Consider the following 26,174-nt stretch of genomic DNA (forward strand, 5'->3'; position numbering starts at 1 on the left):
TCCTTGCTTTTTCTGTTGTTTTCTGCTTTTATGGCTTTATTGTCAGAAAAGATGCTTTGTAATATTTCGATGCTTTGGATTCTGTTAAGGCTTGCTTTATGGCCTAATATGTGGTCTGTTCTGGAGAATGTTCCGTGTGCATTGGAAAAGAAAGTATACTTGGCTGCTGTTGGGTGGAGTGTTCGATATATGTCTGTGAGATCAGGTTGGTTGATTGTAGCCTCTAGCTCTTCCGTGTCTTTGTTGAGCTTCTTTCTGGATGTTCTGTCCTTCAGTGAAAGTGGTGTGTTGAAGTCTCCTACTACTATTTGTGGAGCTGTCTCTGTCTCTTTTCAGTGCTTTTAGAGTTTTATGTATTTTGGAACCCTGTCGCTGGGTGCATAAATATTTATTATAGTTGTGTCCTCCTAGTGTGTTGACCCTTTAATCATTATATAGTGTCCTTCCTTATCCTTTGTGGTGGATTTTACTTTAAAGTTGATTTTGTTGGAGATTACTATTGCCACTCCTGCTCTTTTTTGAGTGTCGTTAGCTTGATATATTTTTTGCATCCTTTGGGTTTTAGTTTGTTTGTGTCTTTAAGGTGTGTCTCCTGTAGGCAGCGTATAGATGGATTGTGTTTTTTTATCCATTCTGCCATTCTCTGTCTCTTTATTGGTGTGTTTAGTCCATTTACATTCAGCGTAGTTATTGATAGGTATGAGTTTAGTGCTGTCATTTTGATGTCTTTTTTTGTGTTGTTGATGGTTTCTTTGTTCCACTTAATTTTCTGTGCTAAGTCTTTTTTATGTATTTTCTTTTCATCTTTTTCATTGTTGTTTTGTATTTGCTGAGTCTATATTTTTGTTGTTTTTTATTTTGACTTGTAGGATTGTTAGTTTCCTTTGTGGTTACCTTAATATTTACCCCTATTTTTCAAAGTTTATACCAGTCTTTTGTTTTTTATATCACCTTGACTTCCTCTCCATATGAAGAATCTATGTCTATATTTTTTAAGTCCCTCTTTTTTTGCTTTCATGTTGTCATCTTTTACATATTGATATCTGTTTCCCTATTTTCAGGGTTTTAGCTTTGATTTATTTTCGCAACTTCCCTATCTATGTTGATATCTGGTTGCTCTTCCCTGTGTTCTAGTCTTGGGCTGTTGTCTGATGTTGCTGATTTTCTAACCAGATGACTCCCTTTAGTATTTCTTGTAATTCTGGTTTGGTTTTTGCAGATTGCCTAAACTTCTGTTTATCTGGAAATGCCCTAATTTCACCATCATATTTGGGAGATAGTTTTGCTGGACGTGTAATTCTTGGCAGGCAGTTTTTTTCTTTCAAGGCTTAATATATATCATCCCTTTGCCTTCTTGCCTGTATGGTTTCTGCTGAGTAGTCTGAGCTTTTTCTTATTGACTCTCCTTTGTAGATGACTTTTCGTTTATCCCTAGCCGCTCTTAAAATTCTCTCTTTATGTTTGGTTTTGGCAAGTTTGATTATGTCTTGGTGACTTTCTTTTGGGATCTACCTTATGTGGGGTTCAGTGAGCATCTTGGATAGATATCTTGTCCTCTTTCATGATATCAGGAAAGTTTCTGCCAGCAAATCTCAACAATTCTCTCTGTATTTTCTTTTATCTCCTCCTGTTCTGGTACTCCAATCACTCATCGGTTATTCCCCTTGATAGAATCCCACATAATTCTTAGGGTTTCTTCATTTTTTTAATCCTTTTATCTGATTTTTCCTCAGTTAAGTTGGAGTCAAGTGGTTTATCTTCAATCTCACTAATTCTGACTTCCATTGCCTCAATTCTGCTCCTGTGACTTCTTATTGAGTTGTCTAATTCTGGAATTTTATTGTTAATCTTCTGGATTTCTGATTGCTGTCTCTCTATGGATTCTTGCAGCCTGTTATATTTGTCATTATGCTCTTCTCTAATCTTTTTAATTTCCTCTATTGTGTGTTCTGCATTTTGCTTAATTTCCTTTCTAAACTCTTGAAGAGTTCTGTATATTAATCTTTTGTATTCTGCCTCCAGTAATTCCAAGAAATTTTTTCCCCTGGAAAATTTCTAGATTCTTTATTTTGACAGCTTCCTGAAGCCATCTTGGACTGCCTCTTTATGTGATTTGATATTGACTGTTGTCTCCGAGCCATCAATAAGTTATTTATTTTTTTTATGTTTGCTTGCTGTGTCCTACCTTCTTTTTTCGTTTTGTTTTCATATGCCCAATTAGGCTGCTTGTGTGAGCTAGCCCAGTCATCAGCACCCTTGAAGCGCCAATGTCCTCCCCCCAGGTGGCCAGACCTGCCACTACGTATGTGAGCCCAGGAGTCCACCCACTCCTCCTGTATGGATTCAGCTCAGGTATCCAGGTAGTCGGCAACCAAATGTGTGGTGCATGCTCTCAACTACAGTTCTAGACAGTCATGGGTGATTGGTGTAGGCACAGGCATCTGGCTGCAGCAGGGGGATACAGGCTGAGCAAGGCAGGGGGCTGATAGCCACTCCCGAGTGTCCAGGAGGAAAGCATGTCCCTGTTCCCTAGAGCGCATAGATGGCTGGGTTTTGCAGCCAGACTATGAGCACCCAGTGTTGGTTGTGAGGACTTGGTGGCATCTCTTATTCTTGGGCCTGTGTAGCAGGTGGCTAGGTGGCGTGGGTGGAGACACCAGTCCTTAGGCCCCTGATGTAGGTAGGTGAAGACCCTGCTTAATGGGCAGAGCAGTGTCAAATGTCATGAACCTGTCATGTCACAACTGAAACAGTTGAAGTTAGATTTCAGGTATATACTGTTGTACTGTAATAATGAGGGCCTACGCTGTTGAAATGGGCCTGCACAAGTCTGTGCAGGGGGAAAGGCACTCAAAGTCTGTGGATGCCTTATGCCTGTGCCTAGGCAAAGGAGCTGTGCCTACCCTGAGTTCCTGGCTTAGGGGAGCCGGCAGATTATTTTTTCCCGTTTGTTAATTTGTTCACTCTCCAAGGCCGGGAGAATGGCTCAGCGTGCATGACAGGTCCTACCTCCGACCCAGGGCACTCTGCAATTGCTGAAGCCTATCCAGGACCCAGTGCAGAGCAGGGAGCAGGGAGGTAAATGGGAGAGATGTTTTTCCTTAAGTGGGGTGTTTTTGATCCATGCAGTAGGCCGGATGCAAGTACTTAGCTTTTGCTGATCGATTGGCTGCTTGCTGGTTCTGGATGACTGAGTAGACTCTCTGGCGCTGGATCTCTCCCGGTGTGGGAATCGCCTCCCCAGCGCCGCTGCTTGCCTGCCTCACTGCTCACCTCCGAGCTGATCCGGGCTGAAGGGCTCAGGTTCTCGCCAGGTGAGGTCTGGCAACTCCTCACTGCTTCCGAACCATCTCTCCCTGCCCCTGCCACTCAGTCCGGTTCCTCAGCTTTGCCTTTGATGTTCAGGGCTCCTAGATTGTCATATATAATCAATTCTCTTGTTTTTTTGGGTCTTTGTTGTAAGAGGGAACACCAGAAGCATCTGACTACTCTGCCATCTTGGCCCTGCTGTGCTGTAGAAATATTAATGAGTTTTAATTATGGAATGCTACCTCAGACCTGCTTGAGGGTTTGAGGTAATGAACAGTATCTACACTGTATTACTTGGGTGAGCTATAACAGTGACAGCCAGAAAGAAGAGTAATATGGAGTTGTTCCAGGGAGCCATACTTGCAAAATTAAGAGCCTACCTGGGAATTTGGCAGGGAGTGAGAAGCAGTGTCTGCCAACAGAAGCCCTCAGGGGCTCTAGGAATGTCAGAAATGGAGCTAAATTCTAGACTAGGTATTCCATAAGGTATGTTGTGAACTAGACGTCGTAACTAGGGAGAAGCCAAGATGTTAGGTCATAGTGCAGATTGAGGATGAATCTGTCAGTGCTAAGCAGGATGTAAGAGCCATGAACAGTTAGGGAAGGATAAAAAGGAGCGGATTCTAAAGCAGGCAGGGTCTAGTGGCTAAACTAGGAGGTCATAAGTAGCAGATTGCACTAGCAGCAAATACAAGGATAGAGTTCTTTTGAACAATTGAACAAGGGTTCCTGTAGACCCAGCTGTGCTGAGGAAATAATGGCATCCTGTACACTTTGCTTCTGTAGTAAATGGCCACATATTGCTCTCCTTTTTGAAATAAATAAACAAAATCAAACCCATTGCTGTTGAGTCGATTCCAACCCATAGCGACCCTATAGGGCAGAGTAGAACTGCCCTATAGGGTTTCCAAGGAGTGGCTGGTGAATTGGAACAGCTGACCTCTTGGTTAGCAGTCGTAGCTCTTAATGCCTGTGCCACCAGGGCTCTGGTTTTTAAAATATCTGTATTAAATATATTGTTTCTTCCATCACTGTTAGCTGCCTGCTCTTACTTCTTCCTGCTCTCAATGGGTTTGTTCCTTCACTTCACTTTTTTTTTTTTTAATTGTGTTTTAGGTGAAAGTTTACAGAGCAAATTACTTTCTCTTTCAAAAATTTATACACAAATTGTTTCATGGCATTGGCTGCAATCCTGCATTGTGTCAACCCTCTCCCCCTTTCCACCCCGGGTTCACCGTGTCCATTGTCCAGTTTTCCTGTTCCCTCTTGCATTCTCGTCTTTGTTCCTGGGCAGGTGTTTCCCACTTGATCTTGTATACTTGATTGATCTAAGAAGCACATTCCTCATGTGTGTTATTTGTCTTATGGGCCTGCCTAATCTTTGGCTAGAAACCCTGGTGGCATAGTGGTTAAGAGCTACAGCTGCTAATCAAAAGGTTGGCAGTTTGAATCCACCAGGCGCTCCTTTGAAAACCCTATGGGGCAGTTCTACTCTGTCCTGTAGGGTCGCTATGAGTTGGAATCGATTCGACGGCAACGAGTAATCTTTGGCTGAAGGGTGAACTTTGAGAGTGGCTTCAATTCTGAGATAGAAGGGTGTCCAGGGCTATAGTCTCGGGGGCTTCTCCAGTCTCTGTCAGAACAGTAAGTCTGGTCTTTTTTGTGAATTTGATCATTCTACCTTTTTCTCCTGCTGTGTCCGAGATCCTCTGTTGTACTCCTAGTTAGAGCAGTCAGTAGTGGTAGCCAGGCACCATCTAGTTATTTTGGTCCTAGGGTCATGTAGTCTGTGGTTTATGCGGTCCATTAGTCCTTTGAACTAATTGCTCCCTCGAGTCTTCATTTTTTGTCCCTCTCCTTTGATCCGGAGTAGAAAAGACCGATGGTTGTATCTTAGATGGCCGCTTGCAAGGTTTTAAGACCCCAGATACTACTCTACAAAGTTGGATGTAGAACATTGTCTTTAAGAACGGTATTGTACCAGTTGATGTAGGTGTCCCCCGAGTCTATGGTTCCTCGAGCCTGGGAACTTAGTCCAGTGAGGTGTTTAGTTATGTCTAAGAAGTTTCCCCGACTGTACCACTTGTGTGCTTTTTTGTCTATATTAATATTTGAGGAACACCTGTAGTCATGTATTTAGAAATTTCCACCTCTGAACCTGTATCTGCCAGTCGGTGTGTTCCCTTACCCACTCCCTCACCTCTTGGCATACCTGTCTGTGTTTCCATTCATAGATTTTTGTTTATTAATTCTATCGTTGCAGGATTGTCTATGCTATAGTAGTCACCATACCAAAAATGAAACCAAACCCATTGCCATCTAGTTGATCTGGACTCATAGTGACCATATAGGACAGAGTAGAACCACCCCACAAGGTTTCCAAGAAGTGGCTGGTGGATTTGAACTGCCAACCCTTTGGTTAGCAGCCGAGCTCTTAACCACTATGCCACCAGGGCTCCATAGTTATCATAGTTGTCCTTTATTCCTGCATTCCTCTCAGTGTCCTCTCTTGGCTTGATCATGTTGTTCTGACTTCTCCCATACTGTTTATTACCTTTCCCTTCACCAATATTAACTCATGTCTGCTGTTTCTTTGGTAATTTTCCCTCCCTCCCCCTCCCACCCCTGGTAACCATCAAAGAGGTTTTTTTTTTTTTCCTGTGTGTAAACCTTCTGTTGTTACTTTATAAAAGTGGTCACATACATTATTTGTCTTTTTATGATTGACTTATTTCACTCAGCATAACGCCCCCTAGATTCATCCATTTCATGAGATGTTTCCCAGATTCATCATTATTCTTTATCATTGTATAGTATTCCATTGTGTGTATGTACCACAGTTTGTTAATCCATTCATCTTTTAATAGGTGCTTAGGTTGCTTCTACCTTTTTGCTGTTGTGAACAATGCTGCAGTGAACTTGGGTGTGCATATGTCTATTTGTGTCACGGCTCTTAAATTTCTTTGGGATATATACCTAGGAGTGGTATTACTGGATCATGTGGTATTTCTATTTCTAGCTTTTTGAGGAAGCAGCATACCATTTTCCATAGTGGTTGTACCATTTTACGTTCCCACCAGCAAGTGTATAAAAGTTCCAGTCTCCCTACATTCTTGCCAGTATTTGTTATTTTCTGTTTTTTTGGTTAGTGCCAGTAATGTCGGGGTGTAATGGTATCTCATATTTTGATATGCATCTCTCTAATTGCTAATGACCGCAAGCATTTCTTCATATGTTTGTTAGCAGCCTACTGTCTTCTTTGGTGAAGTGTCTATTCATATCCTTTTCCCATTTTTTAATTGGATTGTCTTTTTTGTTGTTGTCGTTGTTGAGGTGTTGACCTTCACTTCACTTTTAATGTGGTTCTCTACTCTGCCCTAGCTAGAATCCAGATAACTGGATTATTAGTCATGTCTAAACTAAGAATGAATAGGCTTTGAGGGAAGAAGAGACTTGTCAGTAAAGTCCATGAGTTTTGAGACAGCTAATTGCTGTATAGATTCTATTGTTTGTTTACATCCTGTTATTGGATTCTCAACTGTGTGCCAAGTAGTAAAATTGTCAGGTAGTGACTTTCAGTTGAGTGAGTTGGGAGCTATAAGGTGAGTAAAATTTTTGTTATTTTAAAATCCACCTCCTGGCACTACATGTCCAGGATGAAAGCTCCATTCCCAGGGAGAGATGGGAGAGTTGTGTAGTATGAAGAGTGATAAAAATTGTCAAGAGTAGCCAAAGATTAAACTAATATTGTTAGTACGTATAGATTTGCTGTCCAGATGGACAGGGCCCTCTGGAAGCTGATGTCTCTAGAAGACCTAACACTAACAAAAAGCCATGAAGTATTGGAGACATGAGAGGACAGTGAAGTGATAAGAAAGAAGAACACAATTACTATATGAATTTGATGCTTCAGCAGCTGTGGCAATAATCAAGTCATTAATAGCAGCAGTTAGAGATTAGATGAAGAGACTGTATGAAGCAGTTGAAGGAACATGGATGTTAAAAGTGGACAGACATGGGCATTATCTTCTTTATGCCCCTTAAATAGCATTTTGGCCTTGGACAGATTCCTTAGCTCACTATCTTTACCTATAAAATGAGGATAATAGTACCTGAGTTACAGTGTTGTAAGGATTTCATAAGATAGTAAAAAGGATTTAGTCAAGAGATCCTCAAAAAAAGTTCCTTTTCCTATCACTGCCTTATTAGGATTGGTTCCTACTGCTCTGTCTTGCCCCTAGAACACTTCCTTTTACACTTCCTGGGTTTTGTCTTTTATAATTCGGAAAAACTGCCAAAAACAGCTAGACTCCAGTTGGGCCTCTACTAGCAGTCTCTTCTTCGCTGGATCTCTTTAGCTTCTGCTGTTCTCATCCCTAACACTGACCTGTTGTATTTTTTTAAAAAGAAGGGAAAGTGAATTCAGTCCCCACCTCTGGTCTCTCTCTCACTCCAGCCTTTGAATTCCATGTCCTGTATCTCCTTCTTTTCCATCCCATCCTAAGTTCACTATCCTATAAGATGTGCTCCCTCCTAGTCCTTGGAAATGTGTGTATCCGCTGTTCCTGTTGGGTTGTGTATGCAGTGGTGAGAAGCAGCATTCTCCCACCTCCTACCAAACCAAGTTTATAGGAAATATTCTTGGAATCTTGATACTCTGAATATATTTTCATTATATATTAAAATACAATACTTGTGCTATGTCTGATGTACATTAGACTTTTGTGGTATGACCTAAGAAACATGGATTAAGTTGGTTGTATGAGAATTTATGTTCAGAGTTACAGAAATTAGAGTTTAAAATTTATGATGCAGCAAGTCATTTTTAGTTTGAGACGGGTTTGTATGTGTAACATTTTAAAAGTATGAATAACACAATTTTTTACGTGAACTGATGAGTCATGAATGTACTAGGTTGATTAAAACTGGTACATTCCTTACTCATATTCCAGGAGTAGCTAACAGAAGATTCTGTCTGCTTGTATTTAGAATTCTGAATGTTGGATAATTTGATCCAAAATATTTTATATCAGAAATGGCCTCTTTTAAGTAGAAGTGTGACATTGATTTGTTACATATCTTCATGTAACATAATAAAAATCCTATCATAGCATGAAAAACAAGGAAATGTCTTCTGACCTATAATAGTCTTAAAAATTTTACCTTAGAGTAGCATTTCTACGATTATATTCTATGCAACACCAATTCCAGAAGATTCCTTGCCAAAATAAGAAAAGTTGGGAGAGAGATGTATAGTTAAAACCTACTGAGAAACATCAGATGCTGTATCTGCACCCTCTATTGACAGTCCATAGTGCACATTACCATATTATATGTATGGAGAAGCTTTATACTAGAAAAAACTGCCAACTCAGCATTTCCCAAAAATATTCAGACTTTGATTTTTTCCCCTTAGAGTGTCTGTTCTCATTCTTTGGCACTATTATTTTACCAAACACTCTTTGGGAAACACTGCTTTACCTGCAGGACATTCTCAACAGAAATTTTGCAGTTTTTCTTTAATTTTTCATAATTACAATTTTTATTGAGATTCTGGTGTTCTTTGGATATGCCAAACTTTAACCATTTCATTAATGTTGGACTTGTAAATTTCCAGTTTTCACTTTTATAATGCTGTAATCAGTATTTTTGTGCTTTTTTCCTTTTTCATTCTTTAGCATGAATTTTCAAAAGCTAGACATCAATTGGTTTTCATATTTTTATGACTTCTGATATATTATTTTCCAAAAGAGTTGAACTTGTTTGAACTGCCAGTATTCATATATGAAACTATCAGTTTTTCCAGAATCTTCTTAGTATTGGATATAAAAGTTTTTGTGCTTAACATGTTTGGATTTAATGTACATGTAATTTTGAAAGGAGCCCTGGTGGCACAGTGGTTAAGAGCTCGGCTGCTAACCAGAAAAGGTCAGCAGTTCGAATCCACCAGCTGCTCCTTGGAAACCCTATGGGGCAGTTCTCCTCTGTCCTGTAGGGTGGCTATGAGTCCTATAGGGTTGCTTTGAGTTGGAATTGACTTGGTGGCAACAGGCTTGGGTTTTTTTGGGGTATTTGAACTTTAGCTAAGTCAAGTGTTTTCTTATTGAGCTTAAATCAGTATTGTACAGTTAACATTTTAAAGTATTAACATGTATGAGAACTAATTTATTTTACTTTTTTTATAATAGAGACTTGGGCTAGAAAATCTAAGATTAAATCCATACAAAATAATGGCATAGGTTTGATTTCATTATCAGAGATTTCCCTGCTATTTTCTGAAGCCATTCTCAGTTGTTTAGGATTTAACTAAAAATAATGTCAAGATAAATGTTTCTTATCCAATTTAATAGATGAATTATATGAAAGTACCCAAACTCCATTGCCGTCGAGTCAATTCCAACTTATAGCAACCCTACAGGACAGAATACAATTGCCCCATAGAGTTTCCAAGGAGCAGCTAGTGGATTCGAACTGCCAGCCTTTTGGCTAGCAGCCGATCTCGTAACCAATAGTGGACCCTAATCTCCTATTAAAATTGATCTGAGTTGTCTAAGTCTCAGTATTCTCATTTATAAAATAGGAATAATGCTAGTAGTTACTTCATGGTGGTGTGAGAATTAGGTAAAATAATTTATCGCAGCACCACAGCCCCCATAAATTCCAGTGCAGTTGATATAGACTCGACTTTGGTATTTTTTTTAGGCAGCTGGGTCACTATGAGTTGGAATCAACTCGATGGCAATAGGTTTTTGTTATTTTTGTTTACTTGTTTAGTCTACATTGTTTGATACAGGTATGCTATCTTGACATGCTTAACTTCCTTTAATTTGAACCGTTTAACCACTTTATCTGTGTTGTTGTGTTTGGTATTTTCTCAACCCCCCTTTTTAATTGTTTGACCCTTATACTTGGAGGGATCGAGAGATGAAGCTGATTTTATGATTTACTAAAAGATGTTTTGTTTTCAAAGCCGTGTTTGTTCCTTACATCTTGATGTCAAAGATGCTGTTTTTCTTTCCTTTTTTTTCCTCCGTATGGAAAGGGTGTCTAGCATTGAGGAAAGAGCGTGAGCTCTACTACTCATTCTCAGCTCTACTACTTACTGGCATCTTAATCATTTCCTCATCCATAAAATGAGGACCAGTAATACCTTCCTTGAGGACCAGTAATACCTTCCTTGGTTTCTTCCTTGTGATGATTAGAGTTTATATAAGTTAAGCCCCTAAATTGTTCCTGCCTCAGTGAATAGTAAATACTGTCATTTTGTGATCTGGTAGTTTGTTGGGAAAGCAAAAGGCATAGCTATGAACTACAGCAGGTTGTACTAGAGTCTTCCCTGTCTGTGATTTTACCAAGATGATGGTGACAAATGGTTTTGTGAATTTTAGATGTTAAGAATCTAACAGAAGCTTAATTTGTTCATTGGTTTTGTATAGAAGCTTAGTTTGTTCGTTGGTTTTATTTTATTTAAAAAGCTTTAAAACCACACCACTAAAAATTTGGAGACTAGAGAGAAGAAAACATTATCCATAATGCTCCTTTTCTGATAATCATTGTTAAAATTTTTGAATCATGATTTGGAAAATCTCACAATCTAACTGATAACTAGAGAAGCCAAACATCATTTTAAGAAATGTCGATATAATAATGGAAAAACTATATCAAGAAGAGACAGTACAAGAGTAGGAGAATTAATCATGAAAGACTTCCTGAAGGAAGTGAATTTTTAGCTGAATTTTAAAGTAAGAGAGTTTATTATGGAAAGAACGAAGCAAGATATTTCAGATAGGTGGAATAGATATAGACAAGATTCAAAAATCATCAAGATAATAACTATTAAACAACACAAAAATTATAAACTTTTGAACTGTGCCTAGGAGTAAAGTATAGTACTAAGGAGCCCTGGTGGAGCAATGGTTAAGTGCCCTCTGCTAACTGAAAGATTGGTGGTTGGAATGTACCAGGGCCTCCCAGGGAGGAAAAAAAAAGACCTAGTGATCTGTTCCCATAGAGATTACAACCTAGGAAACCCAATGGGGCAGTTCTACTCTGTCATATAGGGTTGCTTGAAGTTGGAAACCACTCAACGGCACAAAACAAAGAGACCTCGTTTTCTCACAGAGGACAGCCTTCCTTAAGCAACTTCTCAAGTATGACCTAATGCTCTATGTAACTTGTGAGTTCCTATTTTACAACCTGTAATTTTGCAAAGCCTGCATCACAAACGGGACTCTTAGGTCAGGATAGAGTGATTCAGCTTCTTCTTAGATTAAAGGTAATTATTTTTTGAAAGGTTTTGATTTTAAGACTTAAATTTCCTGAAGTGTGAGATTCTTGAGAGGTTTTATGGTTTACTTTTTGCTTTTTAAACAAAGCTGAGAAACTAAAGGCTTAGTTGAAGTTGTTACGATGACTTTTGAAGAAGCAATTTAAGAAATAATTGAAATTTAAGTATGCAAATTATTTCAAAACTTTAGGCATTGGATACATTCAGGAATTAATTCTATTTACCACTTAGTGACTTGTTCATTTTGCAAATTGTTCCTTTCTGCTGTAGAGGAGAAAAACTAACCAACCAACCCAATAAACCTATCTTATGTCTGATGTTTGCTTTGGTTATTTCTGATTTCCACCTTTTCCCTCTTCAGAATGACATAATAAATCATTTCAAGAAACTGAAATGACCAAAAAGATTAGGAAGACTTTTCTCCCTGTAAATTTCAACATATGTTCCCACCTCTACCAAAATAGATCTATAAGCCCTAGATAGAGAAAATTATGTTAACACTTTTATAGGACTGGCATAACCAACAGCCTTTTTTGTTTTGTTTTTTTATTTAGTTGTTGAAGGTGTTTATACTACCTTGCCTAGATAAATTTGATATTAAGTCACTTTTAAATGGCAATAACTCTTGTTGATAATACAGTTGAGAACTGCTCTGGGATATGGCTTTGGAGTAAATTGTTGTTGTTAGGTGCCATTGAGTTGGTTCGGACTCATAGCGACCCTATGTACCACAGAACGAAACACTGCCTGGTCCTGCACCATGTTAACAATCTTTGTTATGCTTGAGCCCATGGTTGCAGCCACTGTGTCAATCCATCTCGTTGAGAGTCTTCCTCTTTTTCACTGACCCTCTACTTTACCAAGCGTGATGTCCTTCTCCAGGGACTGATCCCTTCTGACAACATGTCCAAAGTATGTAAGATGTAGTCTTGCCATCCTTGCTTCTAAGGAGCATTCTGGTTGTACTTCTGCCAAGACAGATTTGTTCGTTCTTTTAGCAGTCCATGGTATATTCAATATTCTTCACCAACACCACAATTCAAACGCGTCCGTTCTTCTTCGGTCTTCCTTATTCATTGTCCAGCTTTTGCGTGCATATGATGCGATTGAAAATACCATGGCGTGGGTCAGGTGCACCTTAGTCTTCAGGGTGATAGATATCTTTGCTTTTCAACACTTTAAAGAGGTCTTTTGCAGCAGATTTGCCCAATGCAATGCATCTTTTGATTTCTTGACTGCTGCTTTCTTGGGTGTTGATTGTGGATCCAAGTAAAATGAAATCCTTGACAACTTCAGTCTTTTCTTCATTTATTATGATGTTGCTTATTGGTCCAGTTGTGAGGATTTTTGTTTTCTTTATGTTGAGGTGTAATCCATACTGAAGACGGTGGTCTTTGATCTTCGTCAGTAAGTACTTCAAGTCCTCTTTACCTTCAGCGCGGGGTTGTGTCATCTGCATAATGCAGGTTGTTAATGAGTTTTCCTCTAATTCTGATGCCCTGTTCTTCATAAAGTCCACTTTCTCGGGTTATTTGCTCAGCATACAGGTTGAAAAGATATGGTGAAAGGATACAACTCTGATGCACACCTTTCCTGACTTTAAACCACGCAGTATCCCCTTGGTCTGTTGGAGTGACTAGCTCTTGATCTATGTACAGGTTCCTCATGAGCACAATTAAGTGTTCCTGAATTCCCATTCTTCACAGTGTTATCCATAATTTGTTAGGATCCACACAGTCGAATACATTTGCATAGTCAATAAAACACAAGTAAACATCTTTCTGGTATTCTCTGCTTTTAGCCAGGATCCATCTGACATCAGCAGTGATATCCCTGGTTCCCCGTCCTCTTCTGAATCCAGCCCGAATTTCTGGCAGTTCTCTGTCAACTTCCTGCTGCAGCCACTTTTGAATGATCTTCAGCAAAATTTTACTTGCATGTGATATTAATGATATTGTTCGATAGTTTCTGCATTCGGTTGGATCGCCTTTTTGGAAATAGGCATAAATATGGATCTCTTCCAGTTGATTGGCCAGGTAGCTGTCTTCCAAACTCCTTGGCATAAACAAGTGAGCACTTCCAGCGCTGCATCTGTTTTTTGAAACATCTCAATTGATAATCCGTCAATTCCAGGAGCCTTATTTTTCGAGAGTGCTTTCAGCGCAGCTTGGACTTCTTCTTTCAGTACCATCGGCTCCTGATCGTATGCTACCTCTTGAAATGGTTGAACATCTACCAGTTCTTTTTGGTATAATGACTGTGTATTCCTTCCATCTTCTTTTGATGCTTCTTGCGTCGTTTAATATTTTCCCCATAGAATCCATCACTGTCGCAGCTCGAGGCTTAAATTTTTTCTTCAGTTCTTTCAGCTTGAGAAATGCCGAGCGTGTTCTTCCCTTTTGGTTTTCTATCTCTAGCTCTTTGCACATGTCATCATAATACTTTACCTTGTCTTCTCGAGCTGCCCTTTGAAATCTTCTGTTCATTTCTTTTACTTCATCATTTCTTCCTTTTGCTTTAGCTCCTCTAAGTTCAAGAGCAAGTTTCAGAGTCTCTTCTGACATCCATTTTCCTGTCTTTTTAATGACCTCTTGCTTTCTTCATGTGTGATGTCCTTGATGGCATTCCACAACTCATCTGGTGTTCAGTCATTAGAGTTCAACGTGTCAGATCTGTTCTTGAGATGGTCTCTAAATTCAGGTGGAATATACTCAAGGTTGTACTTTGGCTCTTGTGGACTTGTTCTAATTTTCTTCAGTTTCAACTTGAACTTACATATGAGCAATTGACAGTCTTTTCCACAGGTGGCCCCTGGCCTTGTTCTGACTGATGATATTGAGCTTTTCCATCGGCTCTTTCCACAGATGTAGTCGATTTGATTCCTGTGTATTCCATCTGGTGAGGTCCATGTGTATAGTTGCTGTTTATGTTGGTGACAAAAGGTATTTGCAATGAAGAAGTCATTGGTCTTGCAAAATTTTATCATTCGATCTCCAGCATTGTTTCTATCACCAAGGCTGTATTTTCCAACTACCAATCCATCTTCTTTGTTTCCAACTTTCGCATTCCAATCACCCGTGATTATCAGTACATCCTGATTGTATGTTCGATCAATTTCCGACTGCAGAAGCTGGTAAAAATCTTCAGTTTCTTCATCTTTGGCCTTAGTGGTTGGTGTGTAAATTTAAATAATAGTTGTATTAGCTGGTCTTCCTTGTAGACGTATGGATATTATCCTATCACTGACAGCTTTGTACTTCAGGATAGATCTTGAAATATTCTTTTTGGCAATGAATGCAACGCCATTCCTCTTCAAGTTGTCATTCCCGGCATAGTAGACCATATGATTGTCTAATTCAAAATGGCCAATACCAGTCCATTTCAGCTCACTAATGCCTAGGATATCGATGTTTCTGTGTTCCATTTCATTTTTGACAATTTCCAGTTTTCCTAGATTCATACTTCGTACATTCCATGTTCCGATTGTTAATGGATGTTTGCAGCTGTTTCTTTTCATTTTGAATAGTGCCATATCAGCAAACGAAGGTCCTAAAAGCTTGACTGCATCCACGTCGACTGTACTTTGAGGAGGCAGCTCTTGCCCAGCCATCTTTTCATTGCCTTCCAACGTTGGGGGCTCATCTTCTGGCACTATATCAGACAATGTTCTGCTGTTATTCATAAGATTTTCACTGGCTAATTCTTTTCAGAAGTAGACTTGCCAGGTCCTTCTTCCTAGTCTGTCTTAGTCTGGAAGCTCAGCTGAAACCTGTCCACCGTGGGTGACCCTGCTGGTATCTGAATACCAGTAGTATAGCTTTCAGCATCAGAGCAACACGCAATCCCCCATAGTACAACAAACTGACAGACATGTGGGGGTTGGAGTAAATTACTCCGTAGAAAACCCTGGCCCTGGAAAATTGGCTCCCTACTGGTTCCTTTTTCTGTGAGTAATTAATGGTATTTATATGTATGTGTTATTCTAGGGTAACAAAGTCACTGGGTTTAAGAATAGAGAGCCATTTGAAAGCATACCATGCGAAGTGCAGGCATTCTTTCTTACACTATGCCTAATATTTGAAGACTGAGCTGGTACTTATTTATATTGAATTATGAAATTGCCTACATTTGACCATTTTTGACCTAAAAAGACTGCAATTTGATATAGTTTAATTTATTAGTAGCTTAGTGGTTCTTAAACTTTTCCATTATACTGTAATATTCTTAGCAGTAGAAGGGAGTGATTTTGTTAAAGGAAGTCTAAAGCCATAGTGTCATTTCAGAATTTCTTTGAGGTCTTACGTTTTATCTTGAAACATTTTATTAATTTTGTCTTCTATTGCATTTTAAATGCATGTTTATTTTAATATAAAATAATGTTTTAGATTACTATCGGGGGAAATCTTTAAGTAAAATTTGATTCTTCAGGCTCTGGGGACCATGGTCTCGGGGAACATCTAGCTCAATTGGCATGACACTACTTATAAAGATAATGCTTTACATTCTACCTTGGTGAGTAGTGTCTGGGGTCTTAAAAGCCTGTAAGCGGCCATCTAAGATACTCCACTGGTCTCATCTCTTCCGGAGCAAGTGAGAATGAAGAGAACAGGATACAACAAAAAGATTAGTCCAAAGGACTAATTGTCCACAGCTACCAAGACCTTCACCGGACTGAGTCCAGTACAGCTCGATGGTGCCCGGCTACCACCGCTGACTGCTCTGACCAGGATCACAACAGAGGGTTCTGGACAGAGCTGGAGAAGGATGTAGAGCATAATTCTAACTCACAAAAAAAAAAAAAAAAAAAAGACCAGATTTACTGGCCTAAAGGAGACTGGAGAAACCCCGAGAGTATGGCCCCCAGACACCCTTTTAGCTCAGTGGTAAAGTTACCTTCGAGGTTCACTGATCAGCCTGCGAGTGGACAGCCCAGTAAAACCATGAGAGTAACGAGGTACAGGAGTCCAGTGACAAGGCCCAGAAGGCAGAGGGGGAGTAGGAAGCTGATGATAGGGAACACAAAATAGAGTAAGGATATTGTTGATGTGTTGTGAGATTGTTAACCATTGTCATAGGGCAACATTTGTAGTAACTGTCAAATGGGAGACTATTTTGTCCTGTAAGCCTTCATCTTAAGTGAGAATAACAGCATAATTAGAAGAGCGTAGTCAATGTCACTTAAATGTGTATGTAAAAAAAATTTTTGAAATGGCGTATCTTTGGCTATGTGTATTTTCACAAAAAAAAAAAAAAAAGTTGAGTATTTAGAGGGTTAAAATGTTGTGGGGTTGTTAACCAATGTCATAAAACAGCATGTGTGTTACTGTTACATGAGAAACTATCTGTTCTGTAAGCCTTCACCTGAAGTACAATAAAATATTTAAAAAAAAAAAATTTGATCCTCCAGTAATCTGCACCATGTTTATTCTATGGCACATCGCTGGGATTATCTTGGTTTGAGAAGCATGGTTTGGGCAGTAACTTAGTACCTGAGGTCTAGTTCACAGTGCCTACTTTTCTCAACACAAGACCTCAGGGATGAAAATTATGACTGAGGCACTAGGAATATGTGTCATACAAAAAGTACAGGCAGTATTACCAGTGAAGTAAAGAGTGTCCCAGAGAATTTAGGTCTAAAAAGTGCCTAAGGGCTTTAGTTATTGGCTTACGGTTAAGCACATATGTTTCTCTGTAAAATAATGGACTAATATTCTTGTGTAGCTTATAAAAACATACGATAAGTGATCATAACAGGTATATGTTAAGTGTTTCTTCTTGGAACAGTTTACTTAGATCTGGAAGTTAGTATTGTGCTGGCAATGTTTTGGTTAATACTTCACGGTATATTGCATTCATGGAGATTCATAGTACACATTAGCCTTATTAATTATCCTGAGAAGTCTTATAGGTTGAAACACACAAAACACCCTAACTTTGTTTTAATACTAGATCCCTAGATTTTATTATAACAGGGAACCTAGCATTCTGTGTTTGGGAAACACCGTAACATTCTGCCCTTCTGTAACCCGTTGTCATTGAGCCAACTCCGATTCATGGCAACTCTATGCGTGTTAGAGTAGAACTGGGCTCCATAGGGTTTTCAATGGCTGATTTTTTGGAATACATCGCCAGACCTTCTGAGGTGCCTCTGGGTGAACTCAAACTGCCAACCTTTCTATTAGCAACCAAGCATGTTAACTGTTTGCACCACCTGGGAACTCTCTGTACTTCTGTACTACCCACAAATTCTCTACAAATTCTAACCTTTTTAAAAATGGCTAACATCTAGGATGTATGAGGGGCTTGATTTGACGAAAAGGGAAGCAGCATAGTATAGTGGTTAAAGCACATATGTTTGAAATCATATTGTTTAGGTGTACGACCATGTTCTAACCGTTACTAGCTATGTGACCTTAAGAGAACTACTTAGCTACTCTGTGCCTCAGTTTCCTCCTCTGTAGCTGTCTCATTGTACAGTTTAGTGGATTATTCAAGAAAATAAATGTAAAGCACTTAAAATACTGGCTAAAATACAGTAAGTGGTCAATAAATATTAGCTGCTGTTAAAAATAATGGCTAGCATTGTAATTGGAGAAGCTGTTTTATGAAACCTTTTTTTTTCCATGTAGCAGTTGACTGTTCTTTGAAAAATGTATTGCTGTATGTGTCTGCTTTTACAAAATGAATCACTTTATAACCTTAGCAGAATATAAAATTGGAAAATAAACAAAGATTCAAAAAATAAGCATTTTGGGGGGATATATAGCCATAGGGTTTTGGTTATATTAAAACATACAGCAGATAACATTGACTGTACTTGTGTTCTTCCTAAATTAAGACTTCAGGTAAGAGCAGCAACATCTTTACTTGTAAAATGCATTTGCTTATCACATTTATAGTGCCTGTATGGAGACCTTAGATGCAATGGTTTAGCTATAGGATTACCAATAAAATGTCTAAGAGTAATTTATATGAAGAATGTATTGAGGATGTTCTAGATAACTTTATACCCTGCTTATGATCTCAAGCTTTACACTGAATTATTTATTATTGCATTGAGTTAGCTATTTTGCTTTTGACAGATCATTTTACACGACAATATTGCTGCTGCCTAGGGAAAAAAATGTCTCTTCAGCAGTCCTAAGGACCTCCAGAAAGGGTAATTTGATTCTTAAGACAGGATTTTGACTTGCGCTGGTGGTTACAAGAAATTTCTGTATGATGCTGAGATTTTTTTTTTCCTCAAACAATCCTAGATACTGAGTGCAAACTTGCTTTTCACCTTCTGTATACTTAGTAGGTTTCTTCCAGATATTATTTCTTTAGCATTTATTGATTTTATTATTAACTGTATATTTTGGTCAGTTCATTTGATAATTTAAAAGAATGATATTTCTGAAAATAACCTAAGACATTATTTTTTTTAAAAGGACTTTTAGTACCAGGTCATGGGTAGTATAGGGCAGGACTAATTGGGAAGGGACAACCCAGAATGGCTAAAGCAGAATGCAGTCTTGAGAAGATAGTCATGGTTGGAAGAAGACTGGTAATTAGTACAGAAAATATTCTTTGGCCTCTGGGGCAATGTCATGGTCAGAATCTAGAATATTGGCCCAAGCCATAGGTCATAAATAAATAGGATAAAGAGTAGGAATTGAAAACTTAATACTCATTGTTACTTTTAGTTGCTGTGGAGTCAGTTCCGACTCATGACAGCCCCATGTGTGAGGAGTAGAACTGCTCTATGAGGTTTTCAAGGCTCTGACCTTTCAGAAGCAGATCACCAGTCCTTTCTTCCCAGGTGCCCCTGGGTGGATTTGAACCACCAACCTTTCAGCTAGTAGTCACGTGCTTAACTGTTTGCACCACCCAGGGACTCCTCAGATACCCATAGAAGTTGGCAGAAAATGTAAATGAATAGTGAACAGGAGTATCCATCTTTTGTGTATATGAGGCCTTCTATGTTGTTTAATGTTGCTGATGATAGCTGCTATTCCTGTAAATATTAACAACGATTTTTTTAAAGCCATTTTGTCTTTTTTGATTTCTTAGCTTGTATCATTTTTATTGTAGTCTTTCAAAAAATACAGAAGAATTGAAGAATACTGAAATGATCCCTTATATACCCACTATCTGTATTCAGCTGTTAACATTTTGACAGATTTTATGGCTGATTAATTTACTAAACCATTTGAAAGTGAGTTATATGATGCCTTACTGCTGTATACTTGGAGCATGTACTTCCTAAAAATAAAAAATTCTCTTCCATAATTGTAATGCCATCTTATACACACCCACACACATAGACACACTTATATGTTATGTATGCTCTGGAAGGACATTGAAGAGTACCCAGGAGATGCTGATAGATAACAAAAACAAAAAATACCTCTGTCTTCTGTTGATTATTTGCTACAACAAATAAGGCTACATTGAATCTGGCTCAGAGTAGAAATGATCTTTACTGCTACAATTTCTGGACACCATCCGTCTAAGTTCCTTCAAAAAAAAAAAAAAAAGTTTGCTTTCACAACAAGGCTCACAGAGGTAAGGAGAATATCTCCTGATTGAGATGGAACTCAGACAACCTAAAACTCTAAGCAGGGTCTTTATTAGGCATGGGGAACAGATCCTAATAGGAGTAAGTCAGTCATCTTTTGGTTCGAATTTGCAGGTAAAATGACAGGGCATGTGCCTAGGCAAAAGCCTAGCATTACTATGAAATTTTAGTAGGAGGTCTGGATATTTGGTCATTTGTTAATATGCATCATGGCCCATTTCAGTAAAAGGGTATTTAGAGTATAAAGAAAACCGAAAACCTAAAATTGAGTAGTCCAACCAACCTTAAAATTTCCAGACATTTGGAATGTCCTATACTAGCAGATTTGTGCATATGAACTCATACAGAGAATACAAATGTGGATTTTATGTCAGTTAATGAGAGCTCAGTATTGGGATTTTTTGCTTTCACCCTGGAATAGTTATAAAAGATGTATACATATAATTACTTTTTCTACTCTTCTGTGAAAGACTTCCAGTATTATGGTTGCTTTCCCTTTTTTAAAAAATTGTTTTTTTATGGAGGTGAAATAACATAAAATTAACGACTTCTAAGTGAACAATGTTATGCAGCCACCACCTCTGTCTAGTTCCAATGATTGCCTTCCTTTTCACTCTCCTTTTAAAATAAGTTATTTTCCTCTTTTGCACATTTTTGTCCTTAGATGTATTGACTGAAGTTTAATGAGGGGAAGATAGGAGAATTTTATGCAAAGAATGGAATTAGCTCATAGCTTATTGCTGAATGAAGAAGCATGCAGTCAACTAGGTGAAGTTCAGAAGGTGGAGTTTATTTTTGAGTGGTTGAGATATTTGGAGAAGCTCTTGCTAGCAACTAGCAGGGTAAGTAAAATTACAAAAGCTGTTTGTTTTTTTTATTAACTGCCAGGTAATATTTAGTTCCTTTGGTTTGCTTTTCTGTTTCTGTACTGAAAACTTAAATTAGCTTTAAAATGCTAGACTTTGTTAAGACTATAATGAAATGTAGTAATTTTTTCTTTTGCCAGAAAAATTTACATTTTTAATATTACAAGTAGAAGTTTGTTGTGTTAAAAAAAAATGGGAAAAAAATTAACCAGTATTTTGGAATTAAAAAAAACCCATTGCCATCAAGTTGATCTGACTCATAGTGTCCCTGAAGGACATAGTTAGAACTGCCCCATAGGGTTTCTAAGGCTATAATCTTTACGTAGACCGACTGCCCCATTTTCTCCCGTGGGGCAGCTGGTGGGTTCAGATGGCTGATCTTTTGGTTAGCACCCAAGTGCTTAACCATTGTGCCACCAAGACTCCTTTATTTTTGGTATTACTTAAGAAAAATATGTGAAACACTAACTACAAACCACATTGTATCAGATTTTATTATCTTCTGTACTTTTATTCCTCCATATACACGAAGCACTGGTGCAATATAATGCTAAATAATGCATTGGGAGTTTTAAAAAGATGTGAAGTCTTTAAGGGGAATATGAATTGAAGTGGCTTTGAATAAATATTCCCTATTAAAAGCTCATGCAATGGGTACAGAAAAGAAAAATGGCCACTTGTACCGTTCACCTACATTTAGTAGTTAACAATTTGTCATATTTGATTGAGTGAGTGATTTACTGAGCCATGTGAGGTGGTGCTTTACTTCTAAATATTTTAGCGTACATCTCCTAGAAATAAGGACATTCTTCTACATAATCACAATACCACATGTAATGCAAAAGTGGAGCAAAAACACTACTCATGAAGACATTTTGAATTTAACACAGGACGTGAGTCTATACACTTAATTAACAAATATCTCATTGTAGAATTTTAGGCCTCAGCACCTAAATACCGTTACTTTTTGTACTTTTGTAATGGTATTCTATACTCTTTTCTCAGAGCACACAAATAAAATGGAGTAACATTATAGGTATTTATATGCGTCAACTTGCAAAAAAAAAAGAAACATTTCACTAAACTTTGAAAAAGGTCTGAGTGGTATAGGCAACTATTACAAGGTCAGCCCTGGTTATAGGTTACTGCTTTATTTATGCAAATATGTACAGATGGGCAAAGGAAGGCTGAATAGGTAAGATGCTCTAGTTAAAATAGAAATTTGCTCTGCCTTTCAAACATAAGAAGAAGGATTTAGAAGAAACAAAGCCCTTGTCTTTGTTAACAGAGACTCCAGTATAGTGTGTTTCAGAATTTATTTTTGGAGATGTCAACAAGGCATAAATAAAACCTGAGTGTTAATGTGGCATGATGATCACGTATTTACAAAATTATTTGTAATTTTTAGTTAAAATAATTTTGTTGTCTTCTGTAACCTTTTTATGTAGTTCTTAAAGATGTGAAAGAAAATTTATATTAGAGCATTACATGTAATTGTGGTGACTTTGAATTGTTTTTGTTTATTTTTACTTTTTTGTTACCTTCCCTTCTAGTGTGATGTAAGGGAGAAGCAGAAGACTCTTGTTGAACAGCTTCTATCTTTGTTGAACAGCTCCCCGGGGCCTCCTACCCGAAAACTCCTTGCTAAGAATCTAGCCATTCTTTATAGTATTGGAGACACATTCTCTGTTTACGAGACAATCGATAAATGTAATGATCTTATTCGTAGCAAAGATGATTCTCCAAGTTACCTTCCCACTAAGCTGTAAGTTAAACGTTGAAGTTGACTGGAAAACAAAATAGTGGTTCCTTGTCATATCATTTTGTGAAATATGCAAACTACTTGATAGTTACGCAAATTCAATTTCACTCTTTTTTTTTAAATCTAATATTTTTCCATTGACTGAGAAACAGTTCTTCTCAAAACTTTCTCACTAAAATTTTAGCAGGTGAATGTTTAAGAAAAAGGTTTTTCAAGTTCTTTACATTTTCAATGCTCTTTGAGTTTAGTAGTTCTTGGTAGTGAAAATTCATGATAAATATCATATAGAAAAATACTCTTATCACAAAAAGAACAATTTAGTCTCTTTCTCCATAGGAATCAGTTAATTTTATCACCTGTTATTGTTTTAGAGAAAGCATTGAGCCATGTATGGTTCCACAGTGGTAGTTCTATAGAAATTTTTGTGTATCTAATTTTTAGCTTATTACAGAATGTATTTTCCAATAAAGCTTTCAGACTTAAAACTTGATAGGAACAATATTTTTTTGTTTTTGTTACCTTTTACCTTCAAGTTCAGTTTGATTATCTGATATATTAAATTGAATTCTACTAAAATATTTTGCTGAATTTTGTTTTGTAAAAATAATTGAGGGGATAGAATCTTTGAACTGAGATTTAGATTAATTGAAAATTAATACATTCTTGAAAAATTCTGCTTATTGAAAGTGTAATCTTTTGATACTTAACTAAGTGTCATGCCTTAATATTTAACAACGGATAGATTTCAGGAAATTTTATCCTTTAAAATTATAATTGAACAGTCACCTTTATATGTTCTAAGATTTTCTTATTTCTATTTTTGTACCATTACTGATTTCTAATTTAAATGTTGTTTCAGTGCTGCTGTGGTATGTTTGGGTTCCTTGTACAAGAAATTGGGTAGAATATTGGTTAACACCTTCGCTGATACAGTGGGAAATATTCTTAAAGCTATGAAGAGTGCAGAGGTAAGTAACTACAAGTTCAAACAGAGAATAAAATGATAGCATTTTATGGGTGTTATGGTTTCTTAACCCTTTAAAAGAGCTTCACATATAAAAATCATACATAGATGTGTATATAAATATGCTCATAAATGAAATATTTCTAAATGATCCACATTTATACTTTGTATATTGGATCCTTATTAGAAAATTAATAATGCAATGGAATTTCATGTATTCACATAAATCCAAATGGGCAAAAACTAAAGTTTTCCCCTGACAGTTCTATTCCTGCTTTTCACATCTGCACCACTTTTTACATCTGGTACTGCTCGCTTGTGCCAGAGCAAGTGGTTGTCACCAGGGACCCAGACACGTAGTTGGTAATCACTGTATAACTGATGGGTGGATTAATTATTGTACCAGTATCAGAAGGGGATAAGGAATATAACCAGGGTAGAAAAGGGTATGAAGGCCTTAAGTATGACTAGGATCTGAATGGCCTTTTATTTGCCAGGAGAGTGTGTTCTTAGCCACATCATCCTGGATTTGTTTGTATCATTCAGCACTCTGGAACACCCTTTGTTCGTGAAGCTGTCTCTTACTTGCTTTCCAAGATAACTGTAATCTCTCTCCAACTTCATTTGACTTCCAAGATGTGGTCTCTTGGCCAGCTATATTTTTACCAGTCATTATACTTGTATATAAAAATTTTAAAAGTATAAACCCTACTATGTAAGGATAGCTTAGCACCTTTAAACATAAAAACATCATAATAGTTACTGTTCTTACCTTACTTAGAAACACGTCTAGAAAACAGCTCTGAAATATTTTATAGAAATGTTGAGTAGTTCATGCACATTTAAAAACAAAATACCAAAACAGGCATGGAAGAATTCAAGTGTAAAAGTTGTTAAGTTTCAAGAAGGATATAGCCAATTTAAAAACTTTTTTAAAAAGTTCATAGCATAAAACTGGCAAGAGAATCTACTGAGCAGATCACTTCTGAACTGTAGTTTCCTGAAAGATTGGAGATGATGATTCAGGAGAAGAGATTTTTTAACACGTTTAAGTCTGCTTTGATTTGAAAGCAGATGTCTGTAAGAAAATTTATTTACTGAGGTATAGCCATTTAAAAATTTTTCCCTCTTACTCCCCTTGGTTGAGCTGTGATACTTTTTACCCCAAGGTTAACGGGAAATTACTGTATAGATCTCAGAAATTTTAAAGTTATTTTTACCTTTATGATTTAGTTGATCAGATACAACAACATTTCAGAGATACCAAAAGGGATTCCCACCAATGATGCACAACATTCGAAACTGGGATAAAAGATAATGCAGAAATTTCCCATTAGCACCCATTTTATTATATCCACCTGTAATTTATTCACTGTTGTGCTCCTTTGAACAAAGACAAATTAATAACATTATTATGAAAATGATTCTTGATACTGATCTTTGACTTCCTCCTACTTTACTTGCCTTTAGTGGCCCTAACTTCCTGGATTACAGGAGTCATTTGGGGCATTTAATAAAACGTCAGCAGTACAAGCATGGAAATCCTGGCAGCATGGTGGTTAAGAGTTAACGTCTGCTAACCAAAAGGTTGGCGGTTCGAATCCACCAGGAGCTCCTTGGAAACTTCTGTGGAGCAGTTCTACTCTGTCCCGTAGGGTCACTATGAGTCAGAGTCAACTCGACGGCATCAGGTTTAGTACAGGCATCTTCCAGGAGAATGAAGAACTTATCAAACAGTATCATTAGTATCACACGAGTAAAATTTTGCTGAAGATCATTCAGAAGCGGTTGCAGCAGTACATTGACAGGAAACTACCAGAAGTTCAGGCCAGATTCAGAAGGGCGTGGAGCAAGGGATATCATTGCTAATATCAGATGGATCTTGGCTGAAAGCAGAGAATACCAGAAAGATGTTTACCTGTGTTCTATTGACTATGCAAAGGCATTCAACTGTGTGGATCGTAACAAATTATGGCTAACATTGCAAAGAATGGAAATTCCAGAACACTTAGTTGTGCTCATGAGGAAGCTATGCGTAGACCAAGAGGCAGTTGTTCGAACAGAACAAGGGAATACTGTGTGGTTTAAAATCAGGAAAGGTATGCATCAGGATTGTATCCTTTCACCGTACTTACTCATTCTGTATGCTGGGCAAATAATCCAAGAAGCTGGGCTATATGAAGAAGGAATGTGGCATCAGGATGGGAGGAAGACTCATTTACAACCTGTGATATGCAGATGACACAACCATCCTTGCTGAAAGTGAAAAGGAATTGAAGCACATACTGGTGAAAATCAAAGACTGCAGCCTTCAGTATGGATTGCACCTCAACATGAAGAAAACAGAAATCCTCACAACTGGACCAATAAGCAACATCATGATAAATGGAGAAAATATTGAAGTTGTCAAGGATTTCATTTTACTT

The 26,174-nt window shown here is 37.7% G+C and overlaps 1 protein-coding gene across 2 annotated transcripts in view; it reads left to right on the forward strand.

Annotated features, from left to right (window-relative positions):
- Positions 1-26,174, forward strand: part of HEATR5A (HEAT repeat containing 5A) — a 134,193-nt gene that overhangs the window by 8,905 nt on the left and 99,114 nt on the right. Inside the window, exons 3-6 of one of the 2 annotated variants that reach the window (XM_023731485.1) lie at positions 18,679-18,755; positions 20,821-20,998; positions 22,576-22,787; positions 23,644-23,752. In XM_023731485.1, the coding sequence (XP_023587253.1) occupies positions 20,864-20,998; positions 22,576-22,787; positions 23,644-23,752 (456 nt within the window). In that variant the 5' untranslated portion in view covers positions 18,679-18,755; positions 20,821-20,863. Of the gene's footprint in view, positions 1-17,004; positions 20,999-22,575; positions 22,788-23,643; positions 23,753-26,174 lie in introns of those variants that run through there. The other variant, XM_004376530.3, reaches the window with a different exon arrangement.

The sequence above is a fragment of the Trichechus manatus genome, unplaced genomic scaffold (genome assembly GCF_000243295.1).
Source record: "Trichechus manatus latirostris isolate Lorelei unplaced genomic scaffold, TriManLat1.0 scaffold00043, whole genome shotgun sequence".
NCBI classification, from domain to species: domain Eukaryota; kingdom Metazoa; phylum Chordata; class Mammalia; order Sirenia; family Trichechidae; genus Trichechus; species Trichechus manatus.